This window comes from Orcinus orca, chromosome 18, assembly GCF_937001465.1.
Source record: "Orcinus orca chromosome 18, mOrcOrc1.1, whole genome shotgun sequence".
In the NCBI taxonomy this organism is placed as follows: domain Eukaryota; kingdom Metazoa; phylum Chordata; class Mammalia; order Artiodactyla; family Delphinidae; genus Orcinus; species Orcinus orca.
This window is the reverse complement of record NC_064576.1, coordinates 54,177,923-54,196,642: the sequence shown is the minus strand read 5'-3', so window position 1 is coordinate 54,196,642 and position 18,720 is coordinate 54,177,923. Positions and strand designations below refer to the sequence as shown.

Genomic DNA, 18,720 nt, shown 5'->3' with positions numbered 1-18,720 from the left:
CTCCGGACGCGCAAGCTCGGCGGCCATGGCTCACGGGCCCAGCCGCTCCGCGGCATGTGGGATCTTCCCGGACCGGGGCACGAACCCGTATCCCCTGCATCGGCAGGCGGACTCTCAACCACTGCGCCACCAGGGAAGCCCATGTTTTTTTTATTAAATGTGCAATGAACTTTGTTTATGGGCCTTAGAGAACAATTAAATAGAAATCATGTATAACAATCTAATAAATTCATCCGTTTCTTTAGACCTCATGATCAATCTTTGTATTTAGTGGAACAGAACACTATTTGGTTCAGAAGCTAGTATATAACCTTTTCATTATAAGAGTTAGAAAATAGCATTTTATAAGATGAGGAATGACTATATTGGAATGAATATTTTATGATGATGTTTGAGAATAACTTTTTGTCTACCTTTTTGAAAGATACACATCTGATCGGAAACATTTAAAAGTTTTCTCTGTTCTTTTTATCCAGTGTATTGTGAAAAATTTGGTAGTGCTGAAACCTATTTCAGTTACATTAAAATGAATCAGCATTAATAATGTGTACTGCTTCAGATGTTCAGAGGTGCCTTTTTTTTTTTTTCTATGAATAGCATGTTCTCAAGATAAGAATTGAGAAAAGCTGAAAAAGTAGCTTACCTTTAAGGTTGTGAAAAGCCAGTTTTCGAAGCTTTCTTTGCTTTGCTCTCTGAGCTCTCCCATCTTGGATTATTTGACAATACTCACTCACACTTCCTCACTCTGCAATATACTGTATCTGACACAGGCCAACACAGGCCAAACTACTCTGGTCAGTTCTAAAGCTACTCTTCACTTTTAGTAGAGCTATATGAGACGGAAAGAGTATTCCTAGGCAGGTTTATGTTGATTTGAATACTTCTGAAAGCAGGCTTCTCCTCAGCCATAATTAAATATGCCCCTTTGTTTGGTCCCCTGGAGCAACGCACCGTTCACTGTAGTAGTAAACTAAGTGAGAGAAGGGCTCCTGAAAAGACCCGTGGGGATGGAGAGCCTGTAGGGCCATTCTCAGTCAGGTCAATGTTAGGGAAGAACACATGGAAGTGAAGATCTGAAAACGGATCCCCTTCAGACTGTTATGCTCTATCCCCTTGGAAAGTCCTTGTGTACCCTAATTTAAAGACTCGTAATGTAAAGGAGCCATAATCAATAGTTGTACAGTGGGAGAAATGCTATTACAGAAGGATGAGCCAGATACTGTGCAGAAGGACAGGAATGGAGCGATCAATTCTTGAGTGAGGTGGAGATGGTGCAAAAGGGAAAGTTAGGGTAGATTCAGTGGGGAGATGAAGATATCTGAGGAGTACTTGTGTGAAGGAAAAGTGTGAGAGATGTGGAAGGGCTTCTAGGTCAGGGAATAAAGCATCGGTTCCTGAGATAAGAATACAAGAGGTAGAGCTGGTTGGACAACACACACAGAGAATACAGAGTTCCGTGTTTCTCATGTTAAATTTGAGGTGCCTCTGGAATACCATAGTGTCCAACAGGCTACTGAGAGGTATTGAACTCGGGAGAGAGATCTGAGCCAAAGTAGACATAGAAGACTTTCATTGTACAGAGGTCAGATGTGGGCTATGGGTGTGGATTAGATGACTAGTCAAGTGTAGCATGGTAACCGCAGATGGCCAAGAACATGAGCATTTGAGGCAGGGAGGGCAAATGTCTAACCCCTATGAATGTCTTTTTCCTCTTTGCCTACAAATGGCTAATTGATCACTGCCCTGTTTCTTAATGAGTCCAGTTTCCATTGTGATTTCTTCTTTGGGTTTTTTGGAAGCCTGTTTCTTGATTTCCAAATGTTTAGAGATTTGCCAGTTATCTATTTGGTGCTAAGTTCTAGTTGAATTCCATTTTGATGAGAAAGCATACTTTGTATGATTTTAGTCCTTTGAAATTTATTAAGACTTGCATTATGGTGCAGCCAAAGATCTAGTTTGATGAATATTTCATGTGCATTTAAAAAGAATATGCATTCTACCATTGTTGGGTGTCGTGTTCTATAAAGGTCATTTAGGTTAAGTGGTTAATAAGGTTTTCAGATCTTTACTTCTATACTTGGTCTTAGCCAAAAGGCCAAGAACTGATTGTTTTTACTTCTATATCCTTCTTTTTTTTTCTGCTCTTCCATCACTTACTGAGAGAGATATAGTAAAATATGCAGATATGATTTTGAATTTTTCTCTTCCTCCTTTCAGTTCTGTCAGTTTTTGCTTCATGTTTATTCCCCAGCTCCCTCTTTGCCAGTCACCACCTTAGGTTTGCTGTCTTCCCCCACAAAGGGTCACAGCTCCTTTCAGGAGTTATTCTAAATACACTCACTCTCTCTCCTTGCTCTCCCCTGGCCCCTTCAGGCTTGTGTCAGTAGTGGTAATGGCTTTCTGTTATTGCTAGTCCCAGGGTACTGCACCGTCCTTGCTGGTTTTCCCAAACTCTGCCCATACCTTCATAAATGGTTCCTTTATTATTCTCTCCTCAGTTATTCATTTTGAATGGACTACCAGTTTCTTGCTGGGCTCCTGATGGATAATGGATATATTTAGGAAAAGCATTTCAGTTAGTAGGAAAATCCAGTGCAAAAGCCTGAAATGAGTATATGTCTGACATGCTCAAGGAGTAGCGAAGAGACCCACGTGGCTGGAGTAGAATAAGTGAGGAGGACACTAGTAGGAGATGAGCTCAGAAGGGAAATGGGGTGCCAGATCAGAACTAGCCTTTTAGGCCACTGCAAAGATGGGGGTTGAGCAGAGGACTGGCATTACTTGATTCCTATTTTCTTATGATCACTGTGGCTGCTCTGTTGAGAATTAACTGTAGGGTGCCAGGGTTGAGACAGGAGATCTGTAAGGGAGTGAGAGGTAATGCTGTTTAAATGAGAAAATGAATTTAAGTAGTAAACCCCTACCTGGCTTGGGTCAGCATTGTGGTGGTAGAGGATGTAGAGAGAAGTGGGTAATACTACGTATATATTAATGACAGAGTCGCTACAATTTTCTGATGGGGGGTGGGAGAGAAAAGTTAAAAATGGCTGCAAGATTTCTGGTTTGAGAAGCTGGAAGGATTAAGTTGCCATTAGTAGAATTGGGCAATACTGTGGGTGGAACACACACAGTTCAGAAGTTCAGTTTTGTTTTTTTTTTTTTTGCTGTACGCGGGCCTCTCATTGTTGTGGCCTCTCCCGTTGCGGAGCACGGGCTCCGGACGCGCAGGCTCAGCGGCCATGGCTCACGGGCCCAGCCGCTCCGCGGCATGTGGGATCTTCCCGGACCGGGGCATGAACCCGTGTCCCCTGCATCGGCAGGCGGACTGTCAAACACTGCGCCACCAGGGAAGCCCAGAAGTTCAGTTTTGAATATGTCAACTTGAAGCCGACTATTAGGCGCCTCAGAGTCTGTTGGTATCCATGCTTCGAGTTCTGTGGTCTGGATTAGAGATATAAATTTGGGAGCAAGCAACATATTAGTTGCACTTAAGGGCATAAGCCTAGATGAGCTTATCAAGGAGAGGTTATAGATAGAAAAGAAAAGAGGCTAGAACCGGGCCTCCGCACCCAGTGATCGGAAGTTGAGGAGGAGAGGAAGAAAAGGCGAAGAAGACTTGAGTCATAATGAGGTAGGAGGAAAAGAGACGAGGTGAGAGGGCAAGGAGAGAGAGAGAGGGGTGGAATCCCTGTGGAATGAGTTGTGATATTGTGAATATCACAATAAAATGGGGGAAAAAGTTGTCCTCTGACTGTGTTGTCCCACAGTATGGATCTAATGGTGCCTGGGGTGGTATCTCAGTGAGTTTATCCTGGGGTGTGACTTTGACTGTCCTTCCTGTTGCCTTCCCTAACATATTGTGGACTAGTTTCTGAGCCTAGGTCTCTTCATGATGGGTTCACACTTCCTGTGAGGTATTTCATAGAACCGCTGTAACAAAAACCCCAGTGTCCTCATACTAACCTAGTTTGAGATGGACTTTCTGTTGCAGTAGTTCTGTGAAATAGCTCACAGGAACCATGGGTTACTTAGAGTCAAGATTAAATGAAATAACATCAATAAATATGTCTATAATAGTATTTGCCAAATAGCTGGTACTCAGTAAGTATTAGCTGATGTCTAGACTAATTCAGAGGAAAATTCCTTTGATTCACACTCTAAATGTATGTGCATTCTGTATTAGAAATTATACCTGTGTTTTGCACAATGTTTCTACTTATCTCTTAATTTACCACATACCTGTAATATATTTCTTCATCTATAAAAACTTTTTTTTCCATAGATTTACAAATTTCCTCATTTATAAAGTCTGTGTCTCACATATTTGGGGAATGTGTAAAGGACTTAGAAGATAGTAATCATTCAGCAAGTGTTGGCTGTTGTTAGTACCATGATTTAAGGCCTTGTTCTCCAGGATACCTCACTAGCTCAAAACTGGCAGTGTTGAAAGATGTGTTTTACACAGCTACTTTTTCTAAGTGTTTTTGAGCCCTTTGCAAGTGAAGTTCCAGTTGCAGATGGGATCAATATGTCTATTTTGCTGTTGGAGAGAGCAAAGCAGAGATTGTTTGGTTCACTCCTGCACTTCAGAAGATCAACCAGAAATTAATGTTACTTTAAAAACTTAGAACCATGTAGAAGTGACTGAGAGCTTTTGCTCTGTTTTGCTTGTTTCATGTAGGAATTCTTGGCATATATGCCACTGGGGCTTTGCTCTTTTCATGTACCTAGAAATGTTGAATTTGAGAGTTATGTTGCTAGAGAACTTGAATTTGTATGTAGTAAAAATAAGAACCTATAAAGATGTAAAAAGGTTGCCAATACATGTTAAAGATACCACCTTATGAGTGCTTTGGACGATCTTAAACAAAAATGCATCCTTCTGTATTGTTGACTTTATCAGTATTGCTATTAATGAGAAAATAAAGCTGGTTAATATATTTTATAGTATTTCACCTGTTTTGCTAAAATAGCATTTAAAAAGTGAATTTCACCGACACTTCTTCTTTATCTATATAACTTATACTATGGATACTAGTTGTACAGCACAGTGCCTGACATAGACAGGTGTTTCTGTGGATGCCCAACACAGACAGATCTGTGGTACACACATCCCTCTCTGTAGGTCAGGAGAATCACTGTTGCAAAAGCCATAGTGTGTTGTTTTCTTGTCTCTTTTAATGGTTGTGTTTCTGTATTCTCTTTTTAGGTGATACAGTTAATATTGGAGATGTATCTTACAAGTTGAAAACGCCTAAGAGCCCGGAACTTGTGCCACAGAACTACTGTAAGAACTAATCATTTATTTTATGAATTTATCACTTTGTTTCACTTCATCCATGAATATTTCAGTAAAATATTTATTTTTCCACATATTGCTGTTTCTGTTTCAACTGAAATAAACTTTACACTTAATAAAATGCACAGACCTTAAGTATTCCTTTTGATTAATTTTGACAATTTTATAAATGTGTATAACTACCAAGGTTGCTTTCATCACCTCTGAATGTTCTCTTGTGCCCCTTCCCTGCTCTCCTGCTCTCCTGCTCTGGAATCCACTGTTCTATTTTCTACAATGGTAGATTAGTTTTGCTAATCTAATTCGTTCTTCAGCTTTCTATAAATAGAATCATATAGTATAGTTTTTTTTTTGTGTGTGTATTTGGTTTCTTTCCACCGAGAATAATTTTGAGATTCATCCATAATCCTGTACCAATCAGCTTGCTTTTAACTGCTGAGTAATATTCCATTGTATAAATATACCATAATTTATTTGTTCTTTTGTTGATGGACAGTTGGATGGTTTCCATTTTTGGACTTTTATGAAAAAGGTACTGTGAACATTCCTGTAGAGGTCTTGTAGTCATAAGTTTTCACTTATCTTAAATAAATAACTAGGAGTTGATGTGTCATAGGGTGGATGCCTGTTTAACTTTACTAAACACTGCCAAAAAGTTCTCCAAAGTAGTTGTACTATTTTACCCTTTGACCAACAGCAGTGTTCCACATCCTTGCCAACCTTGCCATCCTTGGTATTTCTAGTCTTTTAGATTTTACTCATTCTACAAGGTGTGAAATGGTCACTCATCATGGTTTTTGTTTTATAACAGCTCTATTGAAATACAATTCATATACCATAAAATTCACCTTTTTAAAGTGTACAACTCAGTGGTTTTTAGCATATTCACAGAGTTGTGTAACCGTGCCACTATCTAACTTTAGACCATTTTTCATCAAGTCAAAAAGAAACCTCACACTCATTAACAGTCACTCCCGGTTTCCTCCTCCTCCTCTTCCCCCTGCTGCCCCTCTAGCCTTTGACAATCATTAATATACTTTCTGTTTCTTTGGATTTGCCTATTCTTAACATTTCATATAAATGGGATAATATGTGGCCTTTGTGTTTGGCTTATTTCACTTATAATGTTTTCAAGGTTCATTCATGTTGTAGCATGTGTCAATGCGTCATTCCTTTCTATGGCTAAGTAGTGCTCAGTTGTATGGATATACCACTTTTTGTTTATTCATTCATCAGTTTTGGGATATTATGAATAATATTGCTATAAATGTTCATATACAAGTTTTTATACAGACATATGTTTTCAGTTTTCTTGGATATGTGCCTAGGAGTAGAATTGCTAGGTTATATGGTAACTCTGTTTAACATTTCCAGGAATTATCAAACTGTTTTCCAAAGAGGCTGTACCATTTTACATTCCCACAAGCAATGTATGAGGGTTCCAGTTTCTCGATATCTTCAACACTTATTACTGTCTGTCCTTTTTATTGTAGCCATCTTCATGGGTATGAAGTGGTATCTCATTATTGTTTTGATTTGAATTTCTCTAATGACTCACAATCACTTCTTTGCTCAAAATCATGTCAATTCTTTTCTCAAAATTCCTTAAAGCACTCTAATACCTTAAGAACAAAGGTCAATCCTTACGTTTAATGATCTAGTCTCAGCCTCATCTCCTGTCACTGTACTTCCCCTGTTCTATGTTCCAGTCATTGGGCACAATATAAAATATTTTTTTGTTCACTCTTCAGATTCTTTCAGTAGACAATGCGCTCGTTGAGGGAGAATATCTCACTTTCATCCAATACAAATTTCCATTGACTCTACCTCCTAAATGGCTCTGCGATCTGTCCTCTCCACTCTGTCCCACTTTTCTTTTACTGTATTTTTTTTGAGGTTTTTTCTGTTGGCTTTTTTTTTTTTTTTTGGCCATGCCACGCTCATGCAGGATCTTAGTTCCCCGACCAGGAATTGAACCCATGCCCCCTGCAGTGGAAGTGCAGCGTCTTAACCACTGGACCGCCAGGGAAGTCCCCTGAGTTATTTTCTTAGTGGTAACTCTAGGGGTTATAATTAACAGTTTAACTTAAAACAAACTTGTTCATATTAATACTAACTTAATTTTAATAGTATATAAAAACTTTGTTCCAGTATAGCTCTGTTCCCTTCTACTTTCTTTGTACTATTATTGTCATACAAATTATAGCTTTATATATTAAAAATCTAGTGACACAATTTGACACAATTTTATAATTATCATTTTATGAAATTGTCTTTTAAATCAGATAGAAGAAAAGAGTTACAAACAAAAATATGTTTATATTGTTTTTACATTTACATATATTTTTTACATTTACATATATTCCAGTTACCTTTACTGAAATGCTATTGTGTGGATTTTAGTTACTGTCTAGTGTGCTTTTATTTCGGCCTGAAAGAAGGACACTCTTTAGTATTTTTTATAGGGCAGATCTGCTAGAGATGAATTCTCAGTTTTTATTTGTCTGAAAATTTCTTAATTTCACCTTTATTGTTTGAAGAATTCTTGGTTGACAGTTTTTTCTTTTCTGCACTTTGAATATGTCATCTTACTGCCTCTGGCCTCCATAGTTTCTAATGAGAAGTTATTAATTTTACTAAGGATCCCCTCTACATGATGAATCACCTTTCTTTCTGCTATCAAGATACTTTCTCTTTGTCTTTGTCTTTTGATAATTTGACTATGACGTGTCTGAATGTGGTCTGTATGAGTTTTCCTAGCTGATATTTGTTGAGCTATATATACTATACTTTCATTTACATCACATACCCTTTGTACTATTGTCAACATATATTTTAATTCCATATATGCTAAAACACTATGATATTTATTGTAATTTTTGCTAAAACAATGATATTTATAGTTATTTTTGCTTTAAGCAATAATAGAATTTTAAATAAAATAAATATATAGGTATAAAATGTAGATAGTTTTAGAAGCTTTTAATATTTATCCATATTTTAATGCTTTATACTGCTTTTTATTCCTTTCTGCAGATTCAGGCATACATCATCTGAAAGCATTTCCCTTTAGCAAGAAGAGTTTCTTTTAGCATTTCTTTTAGTATGTTAGCTAGATATGCATTCTCTCATCTGTTGTCTGTCTTAAATTGTGTTTATTTTGCTTTCATTTTCAAAGCATTATTTTTGTTATTGTTGGATATGGAATGCCATTTTTTTTTTCTTTTAGTACTTTAAAGACATCATTTTATTGTCTTATGGTTTCTATTGTTTCTAATAAAAGGTCAGCTATAATTTTTGTTTTTTGCCTGTTTGTAACTTGTCTGTTTTCTATATCTGCATTTAAGATTCTTTTTTTATTTTTCACCAGAAATTTGGCTTGATGTAACAAGGTACAGTTTACTTTGAATTTATCTTTGTTGTATTTCTCTAAGCTTCTTGAATCTATGGGTTAATAACTGTCATCAGTTTTGTCATCAACTTCTTGTCCATAACTAAGTTAATTGATTCTCTCTTCTGTTTCGTATGTTCAGTCTTAGTCCCATCTGATGATTCATTCATTTTGGTTAATATATTTCATTTCTACCATGTCCATTTGGTTTTCCTTTTTTTTTCTAATTTTTTGGCCATGCTGCCCCGCATGCAGAATCTTAGTTCCTCCACTGGGGATGGAACCCATGCCCACTGCAGTGAAAGCATGGAGTCTTAACTACTGGACTGCCAGGGAAGTCCCTAGTTTTCCTTTTTATTTTTCATCTCTCATGCTTGAATACGTGAATGGGAAAGAGTTGGTGGTAGGTGCAGATTTTCTCTGTTGCTGGGACTTCTCATCATGCCAGCCCATGTATGGCTGTTATAGGTTTGTTAAAAGTTCAACTTGTTTACCCTGACACATCTATGGCAGATTCTTCCTCCTCTTGCCATTCTACCAGGGATGAAAGTTAGCTGTGGGTCTCTTCTCTCCTTGAAAGGGCTCATTACTTTCTATAATCTAGTTCATTTAGATTTCTTTGTATCCTTAGCTGTATGATGGATTTTAAGAAACTGTGATTTTTGTAGATTAACTGGTTTGTCCTGGTTGTTATGTTGGAAGTGAAATTCTCTTGCAGTTCTCGCCATCCTAACTAGAAGTGGGAGTCAGGAATATTTATTTATTTTTTTTAGGAATATTTATTTTTGATGTTCATTATTTAATGGTTATGCCTAATCATATTATTTTAATAGACAGGTTTTCTTTTCTAGGGGTGAGACTAATGGCTTAACTCTTTAACAAGTTGTTATACTTGTCTAGAGAAAAATTAACAAAATAGATCTATAACATCTTACATGTCATAGGTAGGTGATAATTGAAAAAAAAAAACCCACTCATTTTTCCTGATTTCTGGGTCTTTTCTCATTATGAATGTAGCTAATTTTTATAATAAACTTCAGATGTGAAGAATAATATCTGCTCTTGATAGACAATAAGAAAAGTGCTGTATAGTTTGAGTTCTGTAGGGAAACAACTACTTGGTGGGGGGAAATTATGTTTAAAATTTTGACTGTACTACTTTCTAGATGTATGAATTTCTTTCCTTCCTTCCTTCCTCCCTCCCTCCCTTTCTTTCTCCCTCTCTTCCTCCCTTCCTTCCTCCCTCCCTCCCTCCCTTCCTTCCTTCCTTCCTTCCTTCCTTCCTTCCTCTCTCTCTCTTCCTCCCTTCTTCCCTTCTCTCCTTCCCTCCTTCCTTCTTTCTTTTCAGGTGTGTCAATTTCCGTAGTCATATAACTGTTCTGAGTCTCCTTGACTATATGGGGATGATCATTTTAACCTCACTGATACATTGTAAGGATTAAATCAAATAGCATATGTGAAATATATATGATAGTGCCTGGCACAAAGTGCTGAATACATATGAGTTCCAGATATAACCATTTCCCCAGTCTCCTGATTCTTGTTCCTTTTCATCTTCCATTATCGCATGCCTGTGACACTATTGAGTACGGGGATTACTAAAGGCTGCTGTGATTCTGCTTAAGAGATATGCTAAAAACAGTCATCTTCAGTCAGTCTTATCCCTAAAAAATGAATCTGGAATATATTTCAGCTAGATTTAATTTTGAATTTGCCCTCAGTTAGGTTGTTTGCAGATCACCAATGTTGGTAGGCTCTTCAAATACACTTCAGTTTAAAAAGATCAAACTTAACATATTTACAGTGTGGAAAGAATGTTGGCCTTTTCAGTCTCACCTAGACCTGAAGCATGGTCATTGCCTGATAGCTGTCAACAATGGATAGCACTATCCATCCCTTCTTTTAACAACTAAGATGCCATAGTCTCTTGTCTGGGGTCTGCTGAAGTACTTTGTCATAATCACAGATACTTAACTCATTTTGAGGATCTTCTTATTCAGTGAGAGAATTAACAAGACTGTCTGTACTAGCTTCAAGAATTCAAGGGATCCTAGCAATAATATCAATTTAAAAACTTACAAGCATGTGCTTTGAATGAATGTATTCTCATACTTTGCAAATGACTGAGGGACAATACAGTGGCTGGCTCAGACCAAGTCCCAGAGTGTAAAAGGTATCTGTTCCTAAATATAGCGAAACTCCCATAAATTGTCACGAAAACCCCCCAGAAAAACAAAGGAAAGCCCTCAACATTTTCTGGTTTACATACTTTCAATTTTTATTATTGTTTGCATGCATCTCTTATGTAATCAAAAGTTTTCATTTCTTTTGTGTTTCGTTATTAGTAGCTTACCCTTTGAAATATATCAGAAGAGAGTTTATACTGAAATCAGTTGGATGGTTTGTGCCTGCTATCCATTCATCATTGTTCCTACCATATATCAAGAGGATGATAGCATATGTTTTACCCAACAGTAAATTGTTATATTGCCTCTGCTAGTCTTTCTTACGAGCAACTGTGCCATTTGTAAGAAAAAGACTGTTGGGCGTTTGTTAACTTGAAATAGGAAAAGTGGCCAAGCTAATTCAACCAAAATCTCACATATTCACATAAGTATTATGTGTTGGTTGCTACACATTGATTAGACAGATATGTTGTATTGCATAATATAACATGTTTTTATGCATCTATTTACTGTATTATGTTCAGATACAGTTCTTTGAACGTTTTCTCCCTCTCTCAGGGACTATTACCAGATTGGGAAAATTACAGTTCTTTGGCTTCATTCTTGCTATTACATGACTGATTAGGGATTATGGGTTTTGGCCATGAGAAAACTTTGGTGGATTTTTTCTCCCTAAGAGTTATTTTTTAAAATATGTTAAAATATTTTGGAAATGATGTTTTGTTGAAGTTTGATACCCTATTACTTTCCTTCCTGTATTTATGCTTCATTTTAGCTTTTTGCCTCTTGGATATTTAATATTTTGAAATGAAACATAAAATGATAGACTTTTGTTAAGGAAAGGAACTTTAGCAATTATTATCCTCTCTGGAACTCATTTTATAGCCGGGAAAGTAGGATCACAAGAAAGAGGTCAGAAGACTAATTAATTAGTAGCAAAACCCAGATTTCCTGACTTCTGTTTGATTTTTCTTTTATAGTCTGCCACAGTGTCTCTGGCGGCTTTCTTTAGAATAAGTCCTGCGGTGTTAGAAAACTCTTTTGGAATTTAAAAGTGTGAAGGATTATTGAAAAATATTGAAATAGTTGAAGCATGGCAGTTTTATTTTATCTCTATCTTAAATTAAAGTTATTATTTAGAGCATTGAAAATCACTATTGTATTTTAGTAATGAAGAAATAAAAGTCACAATGTTGAACTATGGTCCCTGATATTCATATTAAGCATCTATTTAATGGAATGGTAGAAATCCTGCTAACTGGCAGAAGCTATAGACTGGAGGTATTCTTAAGTGGAAGTCTAAAATTCAACTAAAAGCCACACAAAAGCAGTATTATCTCATCAAAGTAAAATTTAATTCACTGACCATTTGATTGAGATAATGAATGCTTATATTTTGTAGTCAGTTGTCAGCTTCTCATTTGAACTGTTTCTGTCTTCACAGCATTGGGCACAGCAGGACATCTTTTTAGCTCCAGTATCTAGCCCAGTGCCTGGCATATAATAGACATAAGAGTTGGACTGTTCTTTAGTTTTTTATTATCTAGGTCTTGTTACCTCCTGCCTTGACCATTATAACTTCCACTTATCATCTTAGTCCCTAGTCTCTTACCTGCAAGTCTTGAAGTGGATAATTGAAGCTTTTTTGCCTTTTTGTATGAAAACCAAACCTCAAGGCTTAGTTGAAATTGGCAGCTGTTGAAAAGGGGTTCCTTCATGTTTTTGTGCTTGAAGTTAAACGATATTGTATCAAAGCTGGTATTTCTTCCAAGGTTTGACTTATGAAGTGGTGCTCCAAGGTAGCAAGTTTTCAAGAGATGACTTTAAACCTGACCTCAGAATTATATTTCTGCTTCCTTACATAATCTTCTTGTTGCAGTCAGTGAACCAATTATATGTGAGGTCATTTAAGGTTTACTGGACACACTGAACTCTTAGGGCCCATAAAGATTTACTGCAAGAATTACAGCATTGTGATCTTAAAATGGTGAGTTTGGGCATAATTAACAGGATGAGAGTTTTTTTAGGGGGGAAAGAACCTTTGTCTTTAGTTTGTAAATGATTTTAAGAGGTTTGAGAAATTCATCAATGTTATAAATGACAGAATAGCATGGAAAAGCTATGTCATTTTTGTGTCAGGGTAGATAATGTGGAACAATCATTGCAGCTACTTGTCAGTTTTAATAAATTAGTGACAGAGGTTACACAAAAGGCCTCCAGGGAGGGGTTACCTCAGATTCCCTTACTTAATCGTCAGTGCTTGAAAAACAATCTGAGAAGCAAAGCCTCCAATCCTTAAGACTTGCCTTAATTTTACTAGTGTCCTAATGAATTGCCTCTCATTACATGAGAATTTACTTTGGAAACGGATTTCATTTGAGATTCCTTTAGATATATTTTTAAGCATGGAGTCCTCAAAAGGAAGAGTCCCACCAGCTTTTAAAGTTCCTGAACATGCCCTGAAGTTTCCTCTGGGGTCTCTATAGCAGTGTTTATTCAGTGCCTAGTTTTTCTTTAATTTTCTTTCTCCCAGGTACCATACTGAAGATGACTTAAAGTTTATTGTTGTGTTTTATTGCTTTTTATTTTCTATTAATGACTGTTGTTGCTTTCTGCAACTTTCATTGCAGATGTACAGTTTTTGAGCTAGGTAGTAGGCTTCTTTGTATTTACCTGGCAATTTAACCACCATTAATGACATTGTTTAAATGAATTCAAGTACTAAACCCCTAACTTAAAAATCACATTTTCAATGCATGTATAACATATATGATAGGCAGAGGTTTAATACCCTTTATATACAAATATAGCATATAAATTGATGAGAAACATCATATGATCCAGTAGAAAATAGGCAAAGGGTTTAAATAGGCATACCACAGGACAGGAAATCCAGATGGCCAATATGTGCATATGTACATATGTTCTAACCCTGCTTAGTAGTTAGAAAGATGCAAATTATACAATAAGATAGCAATATTCATACATCATCTGGGCCAAAATTAAAAGGTATTATAATGTCCAGTACCTACAAGGCCGCAGGGAAATGGCATTTGGTACATTGCTGTGGAAGTGTGAGTTCATTTGACTTCTTTGGAAAGTAATATGGTAATAGCTATTAAAATAAAATACCTTCTGGATGTAGCAGTTTCTTTATTAGGTTCTGTCCATTAAGGGAAAAATCACATAAAAAAGATATTTGTACACAATATATATTGAAGCATTCTGTTGTTTTTGATAGTGACAAAAACTAGAAGCAATCTGAGTGTGTCAGTAGAGGAATAGTTGAATAAATTATTTTACAGATATATTATGGAAACTTCTGCAGCTGTTAAAAAGGAATAAATTAGATTTATATCTGTGGACCTAGAGGGTGTCCATATGATGTTGTTAAGCAAAAATGGAAGACTGCAGAGTAGTATATAAAGTATGATACAATTTTTGTTTTTGTTTTAGAAAACAAACAAACTTGGAACACCCTTTGCAGGTGTATTATATGTCTCCCTGTACACAGAGAAAAGTGTGGAAGGCTGAGCTCCAGGCTCTTTGACTTCTTTCTGGGGCATTGGGTTAGGAGTGGGGTTGGAAATGAAAGGGATCATTTAATTTTTCAGATTTTTTTCTTTGTTATAGTAAGTATATATTAGACTGTAACTTTAAAAAAGCTATTAAACTCCCATGTTTAAAGTGAAACTTTATTAAATTAGAGAATACATCCATTATAACTGCTTTTTCTGTGAACTGACTCATACAAATAAAAAGTTAATGCTTTGTGTTTAAAAAATTTGACAGGATCTAAAAATTCTTGCTTCTTCTGAGATGTGTTCATAACTGAAGGTCATTCCTTGATCTCATTTTATGATTTTGATTATTGTTGTTTTGTCATGAATATGACTAGCTACATTAAGATCAACAAAGTTGTCTTTTGTAAATTATCACAATTTAGCAATAGTTTATGGATAAGCATTTTAAGAGGCTGAATTGCAAATTGAATTTGGGGTATTAAATTGTGATCTATTGATTAGTCAAAATCTTCTAATATATGTCACCCATCAAATTGCTACTTTCTCTGTGTATCACAATTATTTTCTACTTCCAGTATGGCTATGATTACTTTGCAATATGGTTTTTCAAAAGAAATATAACTGTTCCTATCACAAAAACAAAACATCAATACAAAAACTTGGGAAACACTGAAACAAAGGATAAAATGCAAATCATTTGTAAGCCTAATTATAAGCACTGTTAACATTTTAATTCTAATCTTTTAAAAAATAGTGTTACTAAGTGTAATTTACATACAACAAATTGTACATATTTAATGTACGACTCCATAAATTTTGACATATGTATGTAACAATGAAACATCACTAAAATCCAGATAATAATCAAATAAACTCATCACTCTGAAAAGTTTACTTGTGCCCCTTTATAATGTCCCCTCGTTCCTCCCTTTTCTGGGAATCACTGATCTACTTTGTAGATTTATTTGGATTTTCTAGAATTTTATGTAAATGTAATAATACAACATGTGTTCTGTTTTTGTCTGGCTTTTATCTTCATGACCTAATGGCCTCCCAAGGACCCCACCTGCGAATACTATCATATTGGCAGTTAGGATTTCAACATATGAATTTTGGAGGAACACAAACATTCAGTCCATAACTGTGGTGGACTGAATGATGTCTTTGTCATATTTTGGTATTCGGGTAACACCGATCTCATAGAATGAATTGGGAAGTATTTCCTCCTTTTCCTGTGTTTCCCTATGCAAATACAAGAAAATTTGCATAAATACTCTTATTCTAACACCTCTACACAAAAAATGTATAGCTTGATACTTAATGTATATGTATATGCTCTGATTTATTTAATGTATATTGAAGTATTTTTCCAATTTTAAGGAAAACTGAATACCTTTTCTATGCTCAGTACTATACTGACCATTGTTATACTTCTCATTTAATTTTGATTACAGCTATCTGTATTAGATCAGTCCCGTCAGCCCACTTTATAGATGAGTGGCTTATATAAGCTAAGGCTTTATATATATGCGTTTTTTTTCCTTTGACACCTTCAAAGGATCTTACTGTACTTACCTTCGTGTTCTTGGCGCTAAGCATATAGAAGATCCTGAATAAATGTAACTGTGTGAACGATTTAATTTCTTAGTTCAGTTAGCGCATGTGGTAAATAATGAGGACTTTGATTCTAAACATATTGTATTATGTCCCTTGTTCCCCTGTTTTTCCCCTTGATGTCCATTATATCCTAGTAGAGAGTGATACATGGTAAATAGGTTCTAAACATATTGTATTATGTCCCTTGCTCTTCTGTTTTTCCCCTTGATGTCCATTATATCCTAGTAGAGAGTGATACACGGTAGATAGGTCAGTTTAGTAAATGAGCGTGCACTTGCAGTGAGATTAGTTGTGATTCTTTTCAAATCTCTGAGATGGTAATGCATGCAGGGAGTGTGATGAGCCTGGGTTCAGATTCTTCTGAGCAATCTTACAGGATGATTCTGGTGAATAAAATGTAATGTCTTGGGAAAGCACCTCACACAGGCTGTACTAGTTAGGTAGGTTCCTTTCTCCCTTATTTTTTCTGGGTGGTCTCTAGGTGCAGGAGGTAATTTGAGTAAACCCAGAAGCTCATTCATGACCACTGAATCCATACCTTGCAGCCTGCTGTCCAGGGTGCGCACCAGGTGGAGGACTGCAGGTGAGGATGGGCTTTAATATCCTTCCACACCTAGTTCTCACTATCTGAGGGACTGGACAAGGTGCTTTACCTATAATCCTCCCAATAACTGTACTCAGTAAGTATTATTACTGCTCTCTTGAAAATAAGAAGACTTAGGCCCGGGAGATTCAGAATGCTTGTCCAAGGACACTGATAAAGGACAGGATGAGAAACCACAGCTAGGTCTGTTTGGCTTCAGGGGCTTTTTCTTTCCATTGTATTATGTTGCCCCTTGGGATACTAAGAAAACATCACTAGTTTATATTTATTTATTTTAACATCTTTATTAGAGTATAATTGCTTTACAATATTGTGTTAGTTTTTGCTGTATAACAAAGTGAATCAGCTATATGCATATATATATCCCCATATCACGCCCTCTTGGGTCTCCCTCCCACCCTCCTTATTCCACACCTCTAGGTAGTCACAAAGCACCGAGCTGATCTCCCGGTGCTATGCAGCTGCTTCCCACTAGCTATCTGTTTTACATTTGGTAGTGTATATATGTCCATGTTACTCTCTCACTTCATCCCAGCTTACCCTTCCCCCTCCCCGTGTCCTCAGGTCCATTCTCTACGTCTCTGTCTTTATTCCTGTCCTGCCCCTAGGTTCTTCAGAACCATTTTTTGTTTTTGTTTTTTTAGATTCCATATATATGTGTTAGCATACGGCATTTGTTTTTCTCTTTCTGACTCACTTCACTCTGTATGACAGATTCTAGGTCCATCCATGTCACTACAAATAACTCAATTTCGTTTCTTTTTATGGCTGAGTAATATTCTATTGTATATATGTGCCACATCTTCTTTTTCCATTCATCTGTCAATGGACACTTAGGTTGCTTCCATGTCCTGGCTATTGTAAATAGTGCTGCAATGAACATTGTGGCACATGACTCGTTTTGAGTTATGGTTTTCTCAGGTTATATGCCCAGTAGTGGGATTGCTGGGTCATATGGTAGTTCTATTTTTAGTTTTTTGAGGAACATCCATACTGTTCTCCATACTGACTGTATCAATTTACATTCCCACCAACATTGCCAGATGATTCCCCTTTCCCTACACTCTCTCTGGCGTTTATTGTTTCAACATTTTTTGATGATGGCCATTCTGACCAGTGTGAGATGATACTTCATTGTAGTTTTGAATTGCATTTTTCTAACGATTAGTGATGTTGAGCATCTTTTCATGTGTTTGTTGGCAGTCTGTATATCTTCTTTGGAGAGATGTCTATTTAGTCTTCTGCCCATTTTGGATTGGGTTGTTTGTTTTATTGATATTGAGCTGCATGAGCTGCTTGTATATTTTGGAGATTAATCCTTTGTCAGTTGCTTCATTTGCAAATATTTTCTCCCATTCTGAGGGTTGTCTTTATGTCTTGTTTATGGTTTCCTTTGCTGTGCAAAAGCTTTGAAGTTTCATTAGGTCCCATTTGTTTATTTTTGTTTTTATTTCCATTTCTCTGGGAGGTGGGTCAAGAAGGATCTTGCTGTGATTTATGTCATAGAATGTTCTACCTATGTTTTCCTCTAAAAGTTTTATAATATCTGGCCTTACATTTAGGTCTTTAATCCATTTTGCGTTTATTTTTGTGTATGGTGTTAAGGAGTGTTCTAATTTCATTCTTTTACATGTAGCTGTCCAGTTTTCCCAGCAGCACTTATTGAAGAGGCTGTCTTTTCTCCATTGTATATTCTTGCCTCCTTTATCAAAGATAAGGTGACCATATGTGCGTGGGTTTATCTCTGGGCTTCCTATCCTGTTCCATTGACCTCTATTTCTGTTTCTTGTGGCAGTACCATACTGTCTTGATTACTCTAGCTTTGTAGTATAGTCTGAAGTCTGGGAGCCTGATTCCTCCAGCTCCGTTTTTCTTTCTCAAGATTGCTTTGGCTATTCGGGGTCTTTTGTGTTTCCATACAAATTGTGCAATTTTTTGTCCTAGTTCTGTGAAAAGTGCCATTGGTAGTTTGATAGGGATTGCATTGAATCTGTAGATTGCTTTGGGTAGTATGGTCATTTTCACAGTGTTGATTCTTCCAATCCAAGAACATGGTATATCTCTCCATCTGTTTGTATCATCTTTAAATTCTTTCATCA

General features: G+C 36.5%; 1 protein-coding gene across 2 annotated transcripts in view; it reads left to right on the top strand.

The window, feature by feature from the left end:
* Positions 1 to 18,720, top strand: part of VWA8 (von Willebrand factor A domain containing 8) — a 368,625-nt gene that overhangs the window by 13,014 nt on the left and 336,891 nt on the right. For both annotated transcript variants that reach the window (XM_033436725.2, XM_004274556.3), the window contains exon 2: positions 5,210 to 5,287. In XM_033436725.2, the coding sequence (XP_033292616.1) occupies positions 5,210 to 5,287 (78 nt within the window). The remainder of the gene's footprint in view (positions 1 to 5,209; positions 5,288 to 18,720) is intronic.